This window comes from Gymnogyps californianus, chromosome 1 (genome assembly GCF_018139145.2).
Source record: "Gymnogyps californianus isolate 813 chromosome 1, ASM1813914v2, whole genome shotgun sequence".
NCBI lineage: Eukaryota > Metazoa > Chordata > Aves > Accipitriformes > Cathartidae > Gymnogyps > Gymnogyps californianus.
Genome location: NC_059471.1, coordinates 56,694,507 through 56,718,531, shown reverse-complemented (window position 1 = coordinate 56,718,531; position 24,025 = coordinate 56,694,507). Strand labels below are relative to the sequence as shown.

Sequence of the window (24,025 nt, the reverse complement as noted above, 5' to 3'; positions counted from 1 at the left end):
TGTATAATAATAGCTACTATAGTCTGTACAGACAAGAGACTTAAAGAAAATATTCTCCAAACTCTGGAGGCACTAAAGTTTCTCTAAGAAATGGGTAGAAAAGATGAAAAGCATTAGGTTAAGATAATTTTCCCTATTCTCATTCTGATAGGTGGCAAAGATGTTTTCACTAGAGGTGTCATGATGCATTTCATTCAGGAAGAAAACAAGAAAGGATGATTTTAGCCTAAACAATTAAATGTTTGCTAAGTTGACACTAACTGAAAATAACATTTTATATACAGGTTTTGATTTTTATGCTGCCTTAACTATGAATGCTATCAGTTCTCACATGAGCACAAGATGCACATTATGAAATTTTAGTGTTTGCATTCAAGTACCCATTCTATGCTCGTCAAACCAAAATTCATGAATTTTTACCAGAAACTCTGAATTTGGAGTAATGGCACCCCAGGACTGCAGGAACCTTCTGCAGTGCCTCTCCATGGAGGGAATAATATAACTTATTTTTTCTCCCAGAGTCCTTACGAGAGGCTAATCTATAATAAATATCACAGCATACTTTCATGTAATGATTAAGGAGCAGGGTGGCAGAGGGAAGAAATTCAAGTGCCAGGTAACCAAGGTTGCTAAAATCCCTGTTTTTAGCTCTTTCTTACCATGATCAAGCAGGAGCAAGACTTTTGCCTACTGAGAGTTACAAGAGATTGTCAGCCTTTGGTCTGTAGTGTGTAAGGGTAAATAGAAGTGACAGATGCTGTACGCTTCAGAGAAAGAAGGGGCAAAAACCCAATCTGTTTTGAAAGTTATCTCAATAGACTTCAGAGGTTCCCTATTATCATGAACCTAATATGTAGTTGCCTACACAGCTATGGCTGTGTTTATTTACCGTCGCTGTACACACAGGAACAAGAAAATTGTAAAGGATTACTATTACAATTATAGACTGATTTTTCCATGAACCAAAGTGAGTCTTGAAGAGCACAGTTATTCTTGTAATAAGCCATTAAAAAAAGACAAATCTAGGTGGTCTCTTGAAGCATTAAAAGGAAAATGTTTATCCTTGTGCTTGCACACAGAACAGAGAAAACACAGAGTCCTGAGGGCTTTTGTAAGCAGTAAATAAAACTGATTGCATATTTTCATCACTCTAAAGCTTTTATTAGGAGTAAGTAGTTAAAGTTTTGATGGGGAGTTTTATTTAAAATGATCGAGTTGCTATGAGTGAGACTGCATGGTATGGTCTACCTCAAGAGGTCTCCAAAGATAAGTGTCTGAGTCATACTGATGTGAAGAAAATTGGGGATTCTTAAAGCACAATAACGAGAAAGTTTATTAGTAGTGCAGAGCTGCTGTAATGACAGTAAGTGAAATAATAACTTCAAGACTGGAAGGAGAAGCTGTTGCTGAAACCTTGCAGATATGATTTTCTCCTGTGGCTGAAGTCTAGCAGGGTGGTGGCAGTAAGAGGTGGCTCTGGCTCTCTGAGCCTGGATGCCAGCTTTGCTGGCCTTGAATACTACAGTGTGGACACACCACATGCTGATCTGCCTTGCTACACTACAGAGCTTGTCAAATATTGAATACACTGCTAGCAAAGCCACTTGCTCTCCAGCCTGAGCAGAAGGACAGCTGTGAACATGAAATAGTGCAGGAGCCCCTTGGGTCCTTTTCACAAACAGGGATGTGGTCCCGAGCTGTCAGAATCACAGTCATTTGCACATCTCTGTTACTGCACAACTTCTGAAGTGTTTTCCGCAATCTCCCACATATTAAAACATGGGAGTAAGGCCAAGGTCTGTCTGATTTACCGTTGAATAATTCCTAGCAAAAAAAAATTACTTGTAATTTCTGCTGCTATAAATAGCCGTGCAGTGGCAAACCTCCATGGATTGCAGCAAAGCAATCCATGGACTACACTACTACACAGGCACTACACTAGTGTACGCTTTGTCACTAAATACAGCAACAAAGCATTTATGATTTACTTTAGATGTCCACAAAATGCCCAGGTACAGTCATTGCTGTGATTAAAACAACTACCTGGATTTTTACTCGTCTGCTGTTCTGAATTATTTAAGTAAGGACTACCATATTTGGCTCACAATCTTGCTTGACATTCAGATTTAGTATCATCTACGTTTTTGTCTCAAGACAGAAGAAAGTTAAGCCCACTGCTAATTGTGAAAGAAATCCTGCAAAAAACAAATGGGTTATGGCCACTCTGCCATCCTGAACCTGTGGATAAGGGAGTGGTCAGAATGAGATGCACTTGCTTTCATGGAAATCATCTTTTTGCTGGTGTTGATTCTGGAGCTGAATGAGGGCACCAAAGGAAAGTGTGGTGCCCACTAAGGGGAGCTCATTCCTCGACTGACATTCCTGCTTGAGAAAAAGAGCAGTTGAAGGGAAATAAATGATCAATTGTAGAGAAAGCTAATGTTAGGGAAAGTCAAAGAATCTCAAGATAGAAACAGGGACTGAAATACAGGGTAGCTAGAGAAAAAGGAGTAACAGTATTGCAAAAATTGAGTGTAATTCCCTAAGATAGATGGGGTTTGAATCTTTGTAAGTCAGAATAGCTGTCTCCATCTCTCCTGTGTTTCCGTGACAGAATGAACAGTGGGATCCCTGATCCTTGTCGCTGTTAATTGGTATAGCTCCATGGAGAGAAGCATAATTTTGACTATATCTGTTGGGCCATGAGACAGAGAAAATCCCCTTTTCCCCATTCCACAGAATAAGTCAGCTCCTCTCCTGAGGCAATCTCCTTCCTCAGCAGTATAGTTCCTCTACTCCTCCTTTTTATCTTGCATTTGCTAACTTTGCTTGAGACTGGTGCAAAGGAGGTTAGGAGGGGTAACTAACAGGCAAAACATCAGAAGCAAGCTTTGTCAAAATACACATTTTCAAAGTCAGTGTGGCTAGTTTACTTTTAAATACCTCTTAAATATTCTATATGAATACCTGGAAGAAGCATTTATTCATTACGGTTTTATAATTATAATATAATTATTAAAGACAGTCTTCATTTCTCAGGCAAAATTCTGAGTTTCAGAGGAATTCTGCTAGAATGAGATGTGTTACATTTGGCTTTTATTGTGCAATAATGAAGGCAACAAAATACAAAAAGCCGATAATGCAACATTACACTAAAAGGACACAGACCTTAAGGTGACACAAACAGGAAAAATATAATAAACCATGTGTCACGCTGCTGCAGCTGTTTCACCTCTTACCAATTTTCACAGTCTATAAAATCTTGGAAAGCACCAGATGTTTAGGGGAAGCTGTCCCACTCTCCCTAGCTTTGAAAGTAGATGCAAGATTTATTAGTGCTATATAAATGTGATTTCAGTCCTGACTTTTATATTTATAAACTAGGTGGAACATGTAACACATCCTGTTGTCAGAAAGCCCATTTACTTTCCTCTGCTCCTCCTCACTTGTAGACCTTGGGTGTTGCTGGACAATTACAGTAACTGCAGAACAATACCAGAATATGCAGTCCAAACTACAGTATTTGCTTAGTTACTGACAAACACATCTGAGAGTTTTCTCCTAGTACCAACTTTTGCCAAAATGATCTTGCAATACACAGACTGTGAGCTAAGCAAAACTATCTTGTTGTGTATGAATATGCACTAACATTTGGGATTCCTGCCTACGCAGAGACTGTTAGTGCACAAAATTATCTTTTTTTTTTCCTAGTGCATGGTTCCTAGTATCGGAACAGGGATAAAAACTGCTCATGCATAATTTCCAATCTTTCATAGCTCAGCGGTGCTGTAAAGTGCTGCTGTTCGTTTTAATTCAGTGAGTAGAAGTTTTGTTGTGTTTAGTACTAAGGGAATTGCATGTGTTATTGGAAAGCCTCTGACAGCTGTCAGAGACAGAGACAACTTGCTGCATTTCAATCTTTCATAAAGGAAGGACTAAGGACCCTCATCTTCAGCAAAGCTGGCAGAGGCCTCAAAAAAGGGATCAAACAGAATACCTTTTCCAAACACAGGAAAATCTCTGTCTCTCCTTCTCTATTCCCTTTCCCATCAAGTTGTAGAGGGGAAGTTGTATAGCTAGAAGAAAGACGAAGTACATCTTGATGTATTTGTACTTTATACTGCCTTGTCATCACTGACCTGAAGGGATAATTGCATAGCAGCCTGCTTTCCCTGAAGGAAGCACACAGTGTATTACATAGTATTTAATAAATTAGCACTATGTTTTAACATAATATACAAGCTTTCATGCAGTTGTTCTTTTCTGAGAGTAGGAACAATCAAAATCTGAAAGACATTGATGAAGAGAAGGGCTTTGCATCAAAGACTCGGAAAGTCTGAATCTGTAAGCACTTCCACACTTTCCAAGACATACCTCACCCTGCCCAGCACTCTTATGGAATTTAAAGCACCAGAAAAGGAAGTTTTCTCTTAAGACCTGAAATCTTACCTTCCAGCTTTTGATTTGAACAGGTGCTTGCCTTAATAAAAACTCTGTTGTTTATTTTAGTTAAAATGTTTTTTTTCTAAAAGCCTACATTATTTTCTTTGATCAGAATTAGTGATGATTTGGCTCTTGCTTACTCTTTAATGACAAAGGGAAAGTAGCTTATGCAATGTCTTTAACAGGTCAGCATTGTTTTCCCATCAGCTCCTACTCAGCTTTCTGATGATGAACTGACTCTTCTTTTCACACCAGTAATCCCACGGGTATCCCTCCATACAGCGCTGCTTCCGATGTCAGCTCCTTTAACCAGTACAAGGGACTGAGAAGGCATGTTTATTTGCATCATTTGTTTATTATTGTTGCTTGCATTTTTGGCTTATGCTATTTTTATAGCACACTCAATGCTGTTTTTCACTTTTCATACTCTGATTCATTTTTCATCCTGTTTTCTTCTCCCTATCCATCTTGCACCACCTCTCTGCTGAGTAAAGTGAAAATCCACGAATGAGTCAGAGTCATATTTTCAAAGTCACATTGGTCAGTGGGGTTTGAAATTAAGCAAAATGAGATTGCTCATATTTTGTCTTTCCAAAAGTAGAAAATAACATTTCCTTTCTTTGGTTGCAATAAAGAGAGCTTTATCCCATGTTTTCCAGCTGCTTTTATTTTCCTGAAATCCAGTCTAGGCTATGATGCTCATTAGTGACTGGTGTAACTAGCTGTTTCTGTTCTTTCTGTATTATCATTAGCCTTCTCTAATTCCTCATCCTACCCTGTGCATCATCAAAAGCATCTTGAAGCTCTTATTTCTTGTTAAATGTTACTCTTCTGGGAGTTTTTTTTGCTACAGGACATCTGAATGGCTGTTTAAAGGAGATTTCTTTCTTGTTTTTTCTTGGTTTACTTGAGTGAAGAATTATGTGAATAAAACTGTAATAGCAGTTTTCCTTAAATATATATTCTATGCTCCATCCTAACATTTTGATTGCATGTTTGGTACTTTCTATTCAGCACACTGAAAGGGAGACATTAAAATATTTTATCCAAGAACAAGGAATTAATAATTTCTCATGTATGTAACTTTTAAAGTTTTTTGCCTATATACTACCAGAATTAAGAACAGCAGCTGTTGTGATTTATGTTGACTGGATGTTATACAATGTTAGTATCTTCTCAGCTTGCAAGAGCCTAGTTTACAGTTGTAATATACACTATTTCTGCCATGTTAAGCTTGTTATCAAATCCTCAACCAAAGCTTTCTCAACATTTCACATATCATGTAATAATTCAGCTCAGAAGCCATAACACCACCCCATTCCTTTTGAAATGTGAAATAGGAAATGTGACTGGCTCGGGGAGGGGAAGAGTAATTTCTTACTGCAAGCCAGGAAGGTCAATTAGAAAGTGAGGTGCATCTGCGGTTGCTTCATTGCGAATATTGACCAACAGTGTCTTCTAACCTCACAAAACTCTGCAGATGTTTGCTATTACCAGCATTTCCTTCCACTAATATTTAAACTCTTCTTACCTATGAACAGATTCCACTCAGTATCCAAATCAGCCTGATTTGCTAGGCAGCCCTTCATTACATTGAGGCAATAGTTGTTGCAAGGTTTCACAGTGGGAAGTCCTCTGCAGTAAGGGCAGTACAACATCTTCATTAACGCCCGGATGCACCCTGGGGTGGGACTGACCTGCAGAGTTTAAGGGGGGGAAAAAGAAAAAGAAAAAGGAGGAAATCAATCTCCTGTTCTGTGAATTTCGGGATCGCTGAGATTATGCCTCTCAAGCAGTAAGTGCAGAAGGGGCAATTTGTGAAAAGAGCTCAACCCTTAATAACACCCTCCTATGAGACTAATCGATTCCTGCCAATTATCTTCATTTAGCACAGCCAGCAGCGATTTTCAGGAATGCAAAAATCAACACTCCCCTACTGATGGCAGTGCTTGCCTTCCCAGCCCTCCCACACAAAGTCTACTGGAAAGCAAAGGAAAAACACCCAAGGAATCAGCTGGGTAGTAACTGACTGATCCTAATACGGAGGATCCTGAGGAGACCCCATGCTCTTCCTACTCAAGCTAGAACTGTCAGTCACACCGTCCCTGGATCAGATTCTCCTCTTTATTAAAAGCACAGTAAATCCAAGATAATCGATGATTTCTATAAAATTATTCAGAACTGCACCATGACAAAGGGATATCATTCTGTTTTCAGACAAAAATATCCTTCTGTCTTCTCAAACAATTTCATAAAGAGATCAGACAGTGGGTTTTTTTGTATGCTTTCAACATCTCAAGTGACAAAAAGCATTACAGACAACAGTCTAATGCATTTCAATTTACATATCACCATGGCACAACACGGCTGCACATGGTGACCTTAAAACAGCCACCAGAGTCAATGGAAAGACACCCAATGAATTTAGGATTTCCAGTCAAAGTCGTTAACACTGGGCATGGCTGACAGAAGGAAGTAGTGTGTAGATATGAATTTTTAGTGATATGTGTTACAGTTTGCACTAGAAGGGTATAGGTTTCCTGGAGAGGGAGTATGGAGGTTAGGGAAAGGTTTTTTGCGTGAGGCTTCTCCATTAATTCTAATGATCCTTCACCTCATCTTTTTTAGTCATCAAAATGCTGGCCATCTATTCAGTAATGTGCCTTCCACATTCAAGGGAGAGAAATAGGTCCTTTTTGGGTCGTTTCTTTATCCCATCTCTTGAAGGGTAGGATAAATCATTTTCTGGAGGACATCCACTGAATCCTCCATATCTAAAGTTAAACTGCACAAATTGGTCACATTTGACAACCATGTGAAGTTCCTTGGGTAAATATTATTTCCCTCACCCTCTCGCTTCCATATTTAAGCGTTTCATCTCAGGCTTTTAAAATCGTATCTACTACTACAATGTACGTTTTCAGGCCAGAAATTCTATCTTGGATTAAAAGTGTACGTTAGGTACTACTTGCAATAGCATCTTGTCATGGTGCAGTGGAGCGTAAGTTTCTTGTGCTGGAGTGACAATCTAGAGCAATGACAAAGGGCTGCAGGTTCCTCAGTCATTTCAAAACTCCTGGACAGGAGAGTGCAAAGCAATGGCACTCCTTTCACTCATTCTGTTGGTTTATGAATAAATGCAATGCTTCTAATATGAATTTGAAGGGATTAAACTGTTTTTCTGTATTCATGGTAACTTGTGCTTGAAAGCATGAATCTGACTTTGCACTATAACAGTACGTGCTAAACTGACTGATGTGATTTGTATTATCAGGATTGTACTAAAATAGCACATTTTTTTCCTTTGGAATTTCTTTCTCCCTTTTTGATGTTAAATCACTGATTTTTAGAGAACTATGCAGAACATACTCTTTACACTGGACATTTTTACATGAAAATGGCTCTGTTAAGAGTTATAGCAGATGCTTCTGCGTATGCTCAGAAGTGATTTTTGCCTTGGTTTCCTAGGGAAATGCACTTTACTAGCACAACACTCTGATGGTGTGTGTGAAGGCATATTTATCCATCCTTTTCCAATAGCTTTTGAACTGTCAGCCAATTTCAATCAAATTTGACTGAGAACTTCAGGTCTCAGTACATTAAGATCCTACAAGTTTTTTGAAAATAGACAGCTGGGAGAAGAAAAGGAGAGAGGCTCTATTACTGCCTTTATTGAGGAAAAGGCTGAAGCATGAGGTCAGTTCCTCATAGATATCAAAGAATCCACGTGGAGGAATGATGCTATGAATGATCCACAGGGTAAAAAAGCACCAGGAGGAACTTTCACCTTATTAAACAGCAGAAAATCCAAATACAAAGAAAACTGGACTTCATTATTTCCACTGCTCAGAACTACTTTTTAGAGTCACTTATCCAACTGTTTTATCTTTATACCCCCAAACCTAGAACAGGCCCATTTTTACAAACAGATTAGCACCAAAAGCAGGATGTAAACAGAACACATATACTTATGGTCAACAATGGAATCTTCAAAATTACTTTGAAATTGCTGCTTAAAGCCAGAGATATTTCTATCTGTGGGCACTGAGAGTTTTATCAGCAAAGTTCCTTTCATGCTTAAAATTATGCTTCTTCCCAGGCCCAGAAGTCTTGTCAATGCAAAGTTGTCAGCACCTGGCTGACCCCTAAGTTCAGCTGGAATCCACATGTTCTCCCATTCGCACCTTCCCAAGCCCACTTTGGTACTTGTGCTGACAGCAAATATACCTATAGGATCTTGACCTTGCACAAAAACTTCCTCGCAATTTCATTCTTGAAAAGCACAGCTAGAGGAGAGAAGACAGTCCCTGTCTTTATATTTTATATAAATCAAATATCATAAATATTTATGTGAGCCTTATTTTATCACAAGTGTAGTCTGAGAGGTAACTAGCTATCATATCTTTCTGTGCCTGAGGTCCAGATCATACCCCTGATCTGCTAGGACAGGACCCTAAAGGCCAGTTAGAATATCTATTTACACTGGCCCAGTGAATCTTGAATTCTTGTTGCATTGCAGAACAGCTTTAACCAGAGTACTCCCAGACACAGTCCACTGCGAAGTAGTCAGGATAAATTCTTACCACTCAAAAAGAATGACCAGGACCCAAGTGTCTCATATCCTGCTTCAATGTTTTAATATCCCCTGTACAAAATGGTGGCATCATCAACAGCTTTTTATAAGAAAGGAAGGTACCCTGGTTTTGTTTAGAGAGAAGTAATACAGTTTTTAAGATAAGAAGCTAAGCTGTGACTCCAAGCAGAAGGCAGCTGGAGAAAGTTTCTATGGAAGCCTCTGACATATCTATATCAGCCTCTGACATATCTATATCAGCCTCTGACAAAGACCAACACGAGCAGCTCCTTGCTGATCAAGCTGGATGTTGCAGACCTCTGTTTCAGAAGATGCTATGCTGGTGAAATAAAATACAAGCACAGATCAATTGCTGTCTCTGAGGCCAAGTGGCAAGGACAGGCTTACATTCACATTGCTTACTGCTAGCTCCTTCTGCTCCAAGCTGGCCACATCCCATACTACTACACAGTATTTGGCACTACATCTCCTCTGGGTCCCACCTGGTCCCTGAGTGACTAAATACATAATAATTATTTTGTGAGGTTATTTTTCAGCTCAAAGTGTTTGGAATAATAGGAGGCAGTACTGCAGGCAATGGGACTAAAAGGAAGCTAAATATAATGTTGCATGTTTTGAAGTGAGACAGGTGGTTACGTTTGATAGTGCTTAGACTACACTTGGGTTAGCATCGGAAAGAAGGGAAGGGACCAAAACAAGACAGGTATCTGCATGCAGCTTTCTGGAGGCAGTCTCTGTCCTCCAAACAGTGCACAGGCACTGCATGGAGACAGCCAGATGGAGAGGTCCAAAACACATCCAGGAGGAGGGCTAACAATTAAGCTGTGACCTGAGCACATGATGAGTCCCGTTCTCAAGCTTGCTCCATATTCCCCTGTCACTTAGCAGTACTGATGTGGCTTTAGGTGACCAACCCTTCCCACCTGTGGCACAGGGAAACATTAAAGTAACTCAGCTACTTTGGAAGTCTGAAGGCTAAAAGTTAAATGCTGTGTTACAGCAGTTAAGTGCCTTTGTGAATCTAGCCTTCAGTGAGCAGCCAAGTTTCAGTTCTCAGCTTCAGCTGTTTTTTCTGTACCTTTACTTTCAGAGAACACAGTCAGGTCTTTTTCCTCCCTCAACAACAGCTGAAGTAACTTCATGCAAAAAATAACCAAATTTTGCTCTAACATTCTGAAATCTTGGTAAAAAAACAAACATAAAGATATTCAGCTTAGAGTGTGAGTATTTCAGAAAGCTATGACCACATGAAATCTGGACATTATCACAGAAAGTTGATTTTCAACCTTCTATAATTGGCTTGCTACTTCTTGCTGCTGGCAAATTCTATGAAATGTATTTTCAAAGCCCATTTCTCATTCCCGTCTTAAAAAAAAATAATATTCACAGTCTCTCACACCTAATAATACTTTTCTGCAGACCAGTCAAAAGGCAGATATTAATTTCATTCAGAAGTATTCAAAACCTGCATTCGCTGAGGAGAGCTGTTCCTCAGCTCAGGAGTTTCAATGGTTTTTCTGTAACTAACATTTGTGGATGGATACAGCTTGGATTTTTTTCTTTTTTTGTCTTTTAAAATACAATGCAATTGGCTCTATGCTAATCGCAGCAGAGAAATTTGCATAGACTTCAAAGTTTAGAAATAACTAGTCCTTCTGTAAATCATATATTATAAATCAGTCATCAGAGCACGCTGAATGACATAACTGGGGAAACTGCTATAGAGGAGTCATTAATTATATCATGCTGTCTCCCTGACTGACTAGGACATCTTCATTTTAGTATAAGCATACATGGAACGCAGCACATCAGAAAAGTGCCCTTCTGAGCTTTGATTGAGTCTAGTAGCTGCAGGACATGTTACATTACTGCATTTTGTAACATTTTCTGACAGCTTCAGCTTTATCTAAATGTATGTTTTTGCATACATGCAAAAAAACCAAAAAGCAAGATTCTTAAGGGCTTCATTACCAAACACTTGTTTTCCCCCTTCAGAAATTCTAGGAGGAATATTATTTCATCTAGAAGACAGATTTTGCAGTGGTGAACTTGCAAATATAAATAATTGAGTACAGAACTTCTTTGGGTAAAAGCCATGAAATTGTACTCTCTTGTAACACGGCATTTGCAAAGACTGCTTTGTTATGTATGTGACCTGTTTTTATAATCAAAAGCCTTGGCTTTGTCAGGTACACAAACATAAATCTTTTTTCTGATACAAAAAATCACACAAACTGATTAAACAACTGGTCACCTTTAGAAGGATCAAATGCACTGACATGCAGTTTCTCTACTTGTATTTATAGGAGATTTCTTACCGAAGTAGCTGGTATATGTTGTCTGGTAATAAAGTAGGGATGTTCCTCCAAAGTAATATCGAATGTACCTAAACTCACAGCATAAAGCCATACCTGGGTCCAGATCCTGTCATTTCTTGGCATATAATAAAATCTGTCAAATATGAGCAAAATGAATCAAAACTGAGTTTCAGAGACCACAGCAGGAGACACAACTCCTTCCTACATCTCCTATGCATCCAAAGGAACTGATCCCATTTGGAATCACATGGAGTCACTCCTTAGCATTAAGATCTCGGGGGGAAACTGCCAGGAGGAACCAGTCAATTTCTAGCCAGCTGACCCAGAAAGTAGATACTCTTTTAAAATGCCTCTACACTAGACCAACCCATAGTCTGGGAAGGAGAAGAGGATGCTATTTTATTTCTCACAAGCTTTACAAACACATTAACAACCTGGCTGCAGGATCAAAAGTGGAAACTTTTACTTCCTTCCCATTTGGTGTTCAAGACGAGGTGTCAAATGCTTTGCTTTATACAAGAGGGTGAGGTATATTCCTGCAATACCATGTAAACGGTCCACAATTGGAGAGAGTTTTGAAATGAATCCCTGTCTTTAGCACTTGTGTGTTGGTTAAATCATCCAGCTCCCCATTCAGCAAGCTGAAGTTGTGTGTCCTGTGCAGGCATGATGCACGGTCTGAGAAACTGGGGCACTGACATCCTTAAGTCACTTTTTGGATCTCTGTGTAGTCCATCTACAACTTAATGATGGAAAAATCAGCTAAGTTTCCCAAGCATCATTTTGTTCATAGCCTAATTATCTCAAGAGTTTCAAATAGGACTAGGGCAATAACAATAAAATGCTTACATATGTGGCCAGGTCAGAGTCTGATCTTGAATACACTGGCATGTCTCAACCAACTCCAAGAGAAATGCAAACTCCACTAAGAAAGAGTAGCAGTCCCCCCACATTCTTCCACCAAAAAGTTAATATATCTGTGGACAACTCCATAGTCCTTTTCTAGTGCTTCCTGTCCAAAAAACTCCACAGTGTAATTCTAGTATTTCTATCCAAAATTATATTTAAAATCAAATGGGACATAAGGATTAGAAGTTCATGCTTGTGATTTCAGAAGAGAAGGAAGAAGAAAAACCTTTAATTAAGAATTGCTGATTATTGCATTCAACCTGCTAGAACTGAGGAAACTTTTCCTAAGCACCAAAACATAATTTCTGATCACCGATTGTAACAGTGATGTAACTGGGATCAGACTGAGATGTATCATGAAGCACACAGGATCGCCACAAACCTTTGGATCACCCATCCTAAGAGCTACAGGTCCTTTTTTCTTTCCTTTCATCTTTAGTTAATCTCAGTACAAAGACTAAACTTCAGTCCAATCACTCACTCCTTTTCATCATATATCTTTGACACTATCTTCTCAACATGTTACAATTACTCCCTATTGATTTTTCTTATTGTTTGTTTTTAATACTGGGGAAAGCGGGTAAAGCTTAGCTGGCAATGATTTTTTTTTCCTTTTGCTCTTTCTTTTCTTCAGACAAGATTTGCTCACTGTTGGATCCAAGTGATTAATTTTTCTCCTTGTCCATATTTTGGCTATTTTCATGAGCACTGTGTTACTGCTGATTTCATTCAATAATCCAGATATCAAGCAAGTTCTTTTCAGCAGATGTCAGCTGCAAATATGTCTGTGTGTATCTAATTAGAACTACATAGAAATATTCATAAGATATTTGAATGCTTTATTGAAGTACTTCTTATTGTTTCAGTCTTGCTCTTAGATGCTAAGATCTCAGTTCACTGCTTTTATAGCACAATCTGATATAAAAATGGAAATACTGCATCAGCCATACTCAATTGGGAATTTATGTTGTAGAAGGTCAATTTGAGAATACTTGCTTATATCAACCAAAAGTATAGTCTAATACTAACCTCCTAAAGATAAAAATAGCTATCTTTTTAACAGTTCATAGCATCCCAGATGACTGAAAGGTAGAAGACCTGGTTTGAGTACTACAGCTTTGTACTAGTGTCTTTGACTTTGTGCTTGAATTATACCAAAATAAAACACTTCAGCCAGTTAAACAGCTGTGAGATTTCCACAATTCTGGGATAGTATATCTCGAGAATATGATGAGATAAAACATGGTAAATTTAATTTTAATATTTTCATATCCAATAAAAAATTATTCTAGAAAATATATATAGTTCAATATGCTCATTAAACTATTAGAAACAAATTTAGGGCAATATAGTTGAACCCTATAAAAGTTTTATAATGTAAAAAAAAAATTACACATTTACTATCTGATACAAACTGTGCAGCATTAAGCACTTACCCCACTGCAACTCAGAGGAACCACCTTATCTTTTCTAAAAGAAGAGGAATATTTAACCATTGTTCTTGTCCAACTGAGATGTCCTTTCCCATTATCTATGATTTTGAAATTGTGAGAAATATGGCAACTGGATTTCTTTCCAACACCTATTAAAATTTGAGGCATTTTTCATACTTATTTGGTCATCTCAGTATGTCTATAGTTGTGTTCTGGTATGTGTATAGTTCTGGAAGATAGACAAATATTGCTCCTCTTTTTTATAGATGAAAAAATTAAACATCACAAGCAATTTTTAAAGGTATTTAGATGGATAAAACCCTAAAAGTTATGCACCAGCATTTTTCAACACTGCTCTTAAGTATCGCTCTCATCCGTGATTTGCCTAAGTTATCATAACACGTAATTCTGAAACTGGCTATAGGAAAATAAGGACTGCAAGTCTCTAAGTGATTACATCAGGAGATTGTAAATCAAATAATAAATCATCATTGGAGAGATGAATTGTGGAATTTCACAATTTCCCCACAGAAGTCAAGGGCAAAAAACCACAAGGACAAAATGTTCAGATGCTTACTAGGGTGAGACTGAACCTCTATTTACAGAGGAAAAGAAGAGCTTCTCCTATTTTTAGGAAACTAGGAAAATTACTTATCAGATTATCTGAATACAGAAAATCCAAATTTAGAAAACCACTTGAAAAGCTGCAGTCACAAGGATATTTTGTGTAAAGCTATTTTTTTAATCTCTTGAATCACTTCTGAGTGATGCTTTAAAGCAATTTTTTTTTACAATTTAAGTTTTTACAAAATAAAAGGTTTGAATGCTCAGATGTAAATATTAAAATGTTCTTCTTAAATCCCCTTTTACCTGTCAGAGGCATAATCAATTTCAAACAAACTGGGTGGAAAAATGCTGTTTGATTATAAATATGATTAAAACGAGAATTTCTTAGACTGAAAATACTGCAAGCTGAGAAAATACTCCAGAATATGGGGGTTTACATCCCACGAGATATTACTGAGCTGAAAAATCTGCCCTGAAAATTTTCTGGAAAAATATTTATCTTTCTCATCTGTTGTTAGAGTAAGCCCACATTAAACAGAATTTGAGGTATGGATTCCATCTGTTATTTTCCCAGCATTTCAAGGGCAAAGCTAAGATGAAAAATCTTTGAAATTATTTCTTCCTTCCACTCCCAGGAGATGAGAAGTTTTCTGTTACACAGAAATAAGGAAGGAATCTCACAGCTGTCAGACTTTTCAAATCCCACCATCTTTTCTGGAACATAAACTTTAAGACACTCTCTTAACAAAAGGTAGTTCCTCTGCTTTCTTCTCAGAGAAAAAAAAACCCATTGCATCTCACTTAAAAGGGAGTGTGCTCATTTCTTCCAGCCTCGTGTAGAAATGTCTATGGCCTCCACCAGATAAGAGGGTCTTGGTTTAAGAGGAAAGCATGTGCTAAATTTTCCAGAGCTGAAAAAAGAATAGGACATGACTGTAAGCAACAGGGTCAGAAATGCCCCTGAAACTGGCTACTTCAAATAATTTGGGGAGTAAAAAGAAAATCCATAAAGTCTAGCATTTTAGAAAAGGTCCTCAGTATGATTTGCTCGACTAGACACAGATAGCAAAATCTGACCTACGCTCCCTTACAAAACAGATTCACTTCAACCTAAAAACAGGCGTCTAAAATAGGTGCTTATTACTCTCTCTTGTGGTGCTATAATGACTAATCTATGTGCACATATCTTCATGTGTATGTTTAAAGTTAAGCAAGAAGAATCAACTGTTTTTTTCCGACTAGAAAAGCAGGAGGATGTTACTGAGCAATGATGTGCAGTTGCCCTGTAGAACAGTCAGAAGAGCCAAGTTGAAAGAGGCATTAAGAAAGAATGGTGAGGAAAAAATGCCAGACTTGGCTCTGCATAATCAAGCAAAAGTGGCTTTGTGCTCACTAGGAGGAAAAAAAAATGTTGCAGAGAAGCAGGTTAAGTATTGCCCGGGTACAAAATCAGAAATAGAAGGGGAGGTCCTTGATAATCTGGAAATCAAACACCCAGATAAGCAGGAGGGAAAACTCTGAGAAAGGGTTGAGCTAGAAAAAGAGAAGAACTGCCACAGCAGGAGATAATGATCAAATCGAGCAGTTAGACATGTTGTGCTGCAGTATCTTGCTAAGAAAATGATGTGAAGAATGGTCAAAGTCAGTCCTACTTACAACACCCAAGAAGCTTGAAATGCGGACTACATACCTGAGAGCAGTCTTGCTGACTGCCTATCTATGATTCACAGTGCAAAACAGAAAAGCACCTGAGAAGAAAATCAGTGTTCTCAAATAGAGAGAGAGAGCAGCAAAACTGTTCTGATCACTCTTAAGTACTCACAAGTACTCACAAGTAAGTGTTGTTCGCTGTTCACTGACCTGTGAATTGTTTTACTGACTTAAAGAGGGCATGAAGCTCAGAGTGGTGCAGAGGGCTGTGGGATGTCTTAGTTGTGCGGTGTCAGCAAGAACACACTAGCCTTGATGAGAAAGAAATAAATGCATACAGAATATTGGCAGTCTTGGTCAATGATAAATTATGCAATAATTTGAGGTGACAAGTGACAACAGATTGACCCCACATGTTCCAGCTCCTTCCTGCTCTAAGAAACATAGATGGAGTCATGATGCAAAAGACACTTCAAAGTTTATAGTAAGGTGATCACTATCTGAATTTGTTGACAGTGGCAATCTCCTAGACACAGCAAGTAAGGATATGCAGATTCCTTACAGGTGCCTTCCCGCATGACTGATGAATTGTCTGGGCTATGTATCGGCAGTGACTAGAGGGTAGGTACTGGATGGACTGGTACTAAAAGGAGGGTATTCTACTAGAGAGAGAAATAAAATTGTAGGGATAGCGAAGCAGGCAACTCAAGGTTGATAGCTTTGTCTACTTGATAAGCTTCATCATATTCCTACATTGAACATTTTTCAAGTGAGTTCAAAGGGTAAAATCCCGTAAGTAGCCCTGGGCTATTTGGAAAAAAAGCAAAGGAAACTCCATAGAAACAAAACACGATTTTTCAAGTTGCCCATATTTTTGGTCCTTCTCCATGAAACTCAAAAGGCCAAATAACAAAAGAGTGCTGGGTTTTGAAACGAAACATTAAATCTGATTGTTAGCAATAAGCTGGTCACACCTTGTCAGAGACAAGACGGCTACAAAAATACAGTCATCACTTCAGCAAGGAATGCAAAGCCTGCTTTAAAGACTGACTATGTGCTGAAGACCCTCCAGCCCAGTAGAAAGCAAGATATTCGTTACCTGGACACAACAGAATATAATGCTTTGCTTATGCTCCTGTTTCATTTCATGATGTGAATGAAGCACAAGATGGAGCACAATAGACAGGACAGTAAAACAAAGTCTGTGTGGATCATATGCAAGTACAGAGATCAAAAGGGAACATCTTAAACTATTTTCCCGACTTCTAAAGTGAAGAAGGCTGTCAGATCTTTAAGGTACCCCAGCAAGGACCTAGTCACTTACATTGCTGGGTTCTAATAATCAACCACAGGCTCCTCAATACAATACACAATGTCTTGGTAATATATTCAGGGTAGCACGGAAGCAGAAGGATGCTTTATAAATAGCTCACCATCTATTTATAGGACCCATAAATGCCCACTGCATTATGTGGGCCCAAATCATGTGAGATCACCTTATAGCTCCATGTTAACATTTCCTCTTTTATGGTCTTTCAAATGCTCTTGTTAGATTTTCACAAAGCTACTTGTAAATATAAATACCATATATAAAATATTTAACAGATGCTCAAGTGCACATTGGGATGACGACTATGGTCTGGAATGACCTCTTTATGGGATGTGTGCCCACACTTCTGCTGAGTATTGCACTTGCAGCTTTTGGAACTGCATAGTAGAAAGTAAATTTGCATCTTCATCCCATCATTTATGCATTCTTTTCTTTTCTTTTCTTTTAAATCCCTTCCTGATAACTCCCTTGCTATAGACACAAAGTGTAAAAACAGAGGGGTCCTCACTAGTGTCTGCATGTCCTACTTCCAAGTCACTATAAGAGAAACATAGGAGGGTGATTAAATTGAGAATAGTTAGGGGAATTAATGTCTCTACAGTAAGAACAGGGATTCTTCTCGGTGTTTTGTCTCTGAGTTATGCGCTAAAGAAAAACGTGGTCCAAAGTACTAGCACTGGATGACTATATGATATGAAGCCAAGTATATAATTTCCCTGAGAATGTTTTATTGGATTGTATTAAAACAAACTAGTCCTGGGTAAAAGATCCAGCTTTCTTCCTCTTTCACACTCATGTCCACATAAACATACAAAAACTAAAACTGTGTACATATATAGTAAAATTAGATGCATTGTCTTGTTCCCTGATAGTTAACACAAGGGTGAACTGCATCAGCAAAATGCCTCTATTATATCTAGTATTATAAAATTATAGCTTAGGTACTATAATTTTTGGAAAATATCCTAATGGAAAGTAAGGTCATTGTAGCATTGGTTTGAAATAAGCAAGTACCCAATGAAAGAAAATTTGTTGAGTTTAAACTGGTTATTTGTTCACACTTGCAGGAAGCAGATCAAAACCTACACTATAAAAATATATCTGACAATCAGATTTGCTTTTTCCTTTTATGTAGAGATAGACTAAATGTGAAATTTACTATTAAATCTTCATTTTTCATTTACTATTAAATCTTCATAGCTGTTGTTTAATTTTTTTTTCTTTATCCAAAACTGAGCAAGAAAATGCATTCTGTGTCAGACTGACTAGGACCTAAAAGGTAGCAGATCTATAAATGTGAAAACTAAAAAAGATATTAAACTGGGGAAAAATATAGCCTAAGATTATTTTCTTTTGCTCAGACATTTTGCCATAGTAATTTAAAACCCAACAATTTCAATTATCACTACAAACTACTGTAACTGTCTTGATTTACATTTCTCACTTTCTCAAGCGCAGAAATCACTCATTTATGTGTTATGGTTTAGATCTGTCAACAGCCCTTGAAAGCACTGATCCTATATCATCCTCAGTGGGATGGAAGTGCTCTGCAGTACGCACTGAAGCCCCAGATGCACACTTCCCAGCCATTGGCTAAGATCAACTGCATCATCTTTTCTTATCACTTCAATACCTGATACATCCTCAGCTTGAAGATTTTACATTAAATGGATTTGGAAGGCACGGGAAGGAGTAACTGCTTCCTCCATCCACTCCATGCATCAACTCGAAACTGCAGTGCTTCCAGGTACCATGGCCGCATCGTGACTGCATGTCAGGATGTGATTGCTGCACATAAAACCACTCTGCATGCTTTGGTCTTTTTTTAGGTGGAATCTGGATCCGTGGTGCTTCCACAGATCTTCTGGTGATGCAATCAACGGCCACAGCGCCACCCACTCTGCTGAGCTGATGTACTCCACGGGGCTGAAGCAGCCACTGCAGCTATGTTCTTCACGAAGGACTCCTGAAATCTCAGGTCAGAGACACAGAGTGTATATGGGGAAGGCTTCTAACTGTGACTGCCCTTGTCCCTGCTGGTGTCACTCTTCCCAGCAGACTTTCACAGACTTTCCAAAATAAGTTAGGACAGACTTAATTGTGCTGTGGACTGAACTGGTCCTGAATACACCTGCAGCCAGACCAGGGCAAGGATTTTTGTATTTCTCCCCCAGCATGCCAAGTTCTCCTTTAACAAAGTGAAAGATGTTCTACAGCTTGTTAAATAAGACGTCAGTCCTTGCTAGATGGGAAAACCCCCATTCATGTTGAATTTGAAAGGACCACACAGATTGGACTGAATGACAATTTGACACATGTCTCTAAGTGGCAAATGACTGAATTTATTGCCAGCTAAGTCAGAAAATCCAGTAAAAGTAAAATACAGCACTGTATAATGGCTACCTGGCAGTAAATTTGTATTTAAGCTATTTCATTGCCATTTGTCTTTATCTGATTAAGCCACCTGATTTATAAACCATGCTGGAATACAATTTATATACAGCAATATAATCCACCTAGTGGTCTGGTTTCCAGAACCACAAGGATAAACATGCTCAAACCATAAAGGCACTCTCGATGCCAGATATCCATTTATAATGCCTGCTGAAAGATGTCTCATCATTACCATCTCCGGTATGGATGAACTGTCAGCTACACTACCACAACCTCTTTCCAAACCTTTTAAAAGTAAGGAAAGTCTCAGTCATGTCCAAAACACAAAGGTATTTCACAAGTTGGGAGAGATTTCCTCATCAGTGCAGTAATATCATTCACCTTCAGTGAAGAAGACAACAGGGATATCACTGTGAAGTTAGCACTACTGTAAACCTTTGACAGAGAGGTTGAATTTTCTAGTGGATATGAGAAAGGCCACAAACTTGATAGCGTCCTGTGTATCTAAAGGTGGATATTGGAACAGATTCTGAACCTGACAACTTTGGTCCAGGTACCACAAACTATTGTAAAAAAGTACCATTTCACTGTGCCTGTCCATTCAGCAGAGGACATTGCTTCCAACAGTATCTCTAGAAATAAGTGTCCTAAGTAGAACACCAGATTGTAAAGATACATGTCTTATAAGGCTGCTGAAACATTTCTAATGAAAAATTAGAGGGTAGAAGATACCTGATTTTCTTTCTTAAACAGCATCAGAGTGAATGGAATAGATGCTGCACCTACAACTACCAAGGTTCAAGTTTTTATTTACATGGGCAAGTGCAGTGAGGTTCAGAGCTGTGCAAGGTCTCCTGGACATCCCATCCACTTCCTGGATTTAAAGGATTGCTTCCAGAGCAAAGAGTGAATTTGCTTATGCTTACTTGATTTTCAGAATCTCTACATAAGATACTTTAAACATAACAGCCAATTAAAGCCAACAGTAACTGGATTCTGCAGCACGAGTATCTCTGGCCCAAGAAGCAAACTGGGATCACCTGCTGATTCCCCATGTCAGTAAAATGCCATTTGATGGATGGCCTCAAAATTAATTACTGAGGTCAGTTTCAACTGGGTACATCCAGTTTGCTCCTCTTTCATCAAAAGAGAGTTTTCCAATTCACAGAGAAAAATCATGGTATAAAAGTAGTCCTTTTTCACTGTCATTGCTTATTTTACATCTAATTTTGCCACCACCACTCTGCACCTCAATCCACAGTCCCACAAACTTATACCATGAACAGCTCACAGACAAATAAATAGATAAAATAAGCTAAGATTTGTCAAAAGTTTTGTTTGATGGACACTGTTCTATCATCTTGATGGACCTTAAATAAGTGAAATTAAAAAAGAAACAGGCTAAAGGAAAAGAGATGTGAACTTCAACAGTTTATACTTCTAATGTGAAGTTTTCCACACTAGCAAACCTTCCAGAATAAAGAGCATAGGTAAGGAATGGTTGCTATCAGTTGAAAGGCTAAACTTTCTTTCTGACTTAGTCTAGCAAGTGTAAAATTGGTTTCTAGTTGCAACTAGTCATAGAATCATAGAATCATTTAGGTTGGAAAAGGCCCTTGAGATCATCAAGTCCAACTGTAAACCTAACACTGCCAAGCCCACCACTAAACCATGTCCCTAAGTGCCACAGCTACATGTCTTTTTAATACCTCCAGGGATGGTGACTCAACCTCTTCCCTGGGCAGCCTGTTCCAATGCTTGACAACCCTTTCAATGAACAAATTTTTCCTAATATCCAATCTAAACCTCCCCTGGTGCAACTTGAAGCCATTTCCTCTCGTCCTATCACTTGTTACTTGGGAAAACAGACCGACACCCACCTTGTTACAACCTCCTTTCAGGCAGTTGTAGAGATGGATAAGATCTCCCCTTAGTCCATAGGAAAACTTTCCCTCATTGCATCCGTTCGATTTTTGCAGCATCCCTCCCCATCTTGCTGAGTGTCTCCCATCTCCCTGTTCCCCCAGAGCCAGAAGCCTTTTGCCCTGAGCATGCTCGGATGCTTTTGTGCAACCAGAGCAACCAGGACAGAGGAACACAACATACAACGCCCAGGACAAGGTCAAAAGCAAAAGAGACTGTGTAATTTGCCACAGAACTTTACATGTGCTCATCATGGAGCCTGGTCCTTAGGTCACAAAAATAACCTGAAAATGTTCAGCACTTGAAGCACCTTTCATAAGTGGGATGGTCTGAACAGTGGTTATGTTGGGCCATGCCCCAGAATGCTTCATTCTCTGTGGATATGGTCCTGTGGTTCACAGCAGGTGAGTGGACCATTCCTACCACCAATTTTGAGCTAGATAGAAGTGGGGTTAATTTCACTTAAGTGTATAAATCTACAATTTTGGCATCAACATCTGATGTAGTTATTTGGAACCCTTTTAGAGATAATGGAGAGAAACAAACACAGGGCTTAGTCAATCTTAGATTTAAGTAGGTATATGTGTCTCAGATTTTAGTTAGAACAATCAGGAAATTATTACAAAACACACAAATGAAAAAGCTTGGAGTTGTTTTAATGTCAACACCAAACACTATTTATATTTGCCTTCACTTTTCCTGTGTTACTCTTTGCTGTCTTGATCAGTGGGTTGTTGACTATCCTCCAACCTCAAAAACACATTTCATCCAGACTGTTCCTTTTGTCCTTGTGTAGGAGAACATCTGGGCTTTCAAAGAGAATAGAAAATGGAGCTGTGAGGGTGGCTGATTTTTTTCTTAATATAGAAAGGTCAGTTTTTAGTAACAAGATTAGGATATGTCAGGTGGCCCAGACTTGCCCTTTGCTATGTGCAAAAACACCGAAGTTGATCCTGCTGTTCTTCTGTCCATTGGCTACAACTGCTTGTATAAAACCCAAAGACAGCTTTGGCAAATAACATTGGAATAACAAAGTACATAACAATGCTGCAGAAATATTTCCGTGTACAAAATGACTCCTGGAAGTGGGTTCCTACTATAATCAGCCCTTTACAACCCATGTTCCCATTCCCCCTTCTGCCCATCATGCTTCTGACCGGCTGCATGAACACACTTACAAAATGGTGAGATCAGTGACATTGCTGCTGCTAGAGACTGGATGAAAAGAACTGCTTGGGCACCTATTATGATGAGGAAAAGTTAAATAAATAAATAAATAAAAAAGACTTGACAAAGAGAAACACATTGAGCCAAGACCAAAATCTTGAATCACAGAAAGCAGCCCCTCTCTCTCTGTCTCTCTCACCTTACAATTGTCAAGGGCACTGAAAGACAATCTGAACCAGAAATAATTTCACTATAGCTGGATTTCTTCATTCAGAGGAAAAGCATTAACAAAACCCTTTATATATTATCTCTCCAATTTAGATGTATATTTCCCTCTGTAGTAGTTGAAAATAGATGTGAAAATTTTAACGCTTACTTATGAACATAAGTGCACAAGAAAGAAGAGAAATTTCTTTAATCTGTTTTTTAGCATAATGATCTTGCTATATTATCATTTAATGGCTAATCACATAATACTGAACTAGCAAGCAAACCCCTTATACTCTGCATTTTATTTGTTTATTTTCTGAATGTCTGACTAGTAAGCGGCAACTAGAGATGGTTATTACAGGAAGCTATTACGTTACTTACTCATCTAATACGCTGACTTTTTATGTACTATGTATTATACAAGCACAGAATTAGGTGCTTCCATGTTCTAAAATGACAAACATAATCCTGCATTTAAAATGTGAATCCTGCCCATTTTTACATATTCTTTTTCAGACAATAACATTATAATGACAACCAGTTATATTTTCTTAATTGTTGAGTCTTCAAATCTGTGTAATTTGACAAAATGTGGGGCTTGGTCCACAAGATAAATTAAACCTGAATTAATGATAACTTTTTATTAGTCACAAATTTGCCAAATAGATCTGATTCAGAACCAAGAGAATCAAGGATACAATAGGGAAACAATGTAATTTTGAGTGTTAATGTTGGTGTCATTTTATAGGTGCTTGAGTTTTCATAATAGATTTCTATAGCAAAGCCCTTGCTGTTGTATCTTAAGTCCCAGTAAAGTACTTATTAACTTCTTGTAGGTCCCAATTAAGTTACTTGCTTTAGTATGAACAGTAACTTTAGAGTCTACTTCTAGAGATAGTGAAAAAAAAATTTTTAAACCACTCAAGAAGAGCAGGAAAACCATTCAAACATTGATTTGGTTAAATGAAATTTAGAGAAATTTTGATCCGAAAATCTTCAGAGGTTTCAAGACATGTTTCCTGTACTCAGAATTATTTGGTATCACAGGCTATTCTGAATGGAAGAATGAAAACATTTGCTTGCTTGC

The 24,025-nt window shown here is 38.3% G+C and overlaps 1 protein-coding gene and 1 non-coding gene across 2 annotated transcripts in view; one reads left to right on the top strand and one right to left on the bottom strand.

Annotated features, from left to right (window-relative positions):
• The window catches only part of GPC6 (glypican 6), a 784,576-nt gene that overhangs the window by 205,067 nt on the left and 555,484 nt on the right, over nucleotides 1-24,025 (bottom strand). Inside the window, 1 exon segment of the mRNA XM_050906443.1 lies at nucleotides 5,975-6,140. Coding sequence (XP_050762400.1) covers nucleotides 5,975-6,140 — 166 coding nt within the window.
• LOC127029827 (U2 spliceosomal RNA) lies at nucleotides 18,819-19,007 on the top strand. Its single transcript, XR_007768258.1, has one exon. It is a non-coding gene; the product is annotated as a U2 spliceosomal RNA (small nuclear RNA).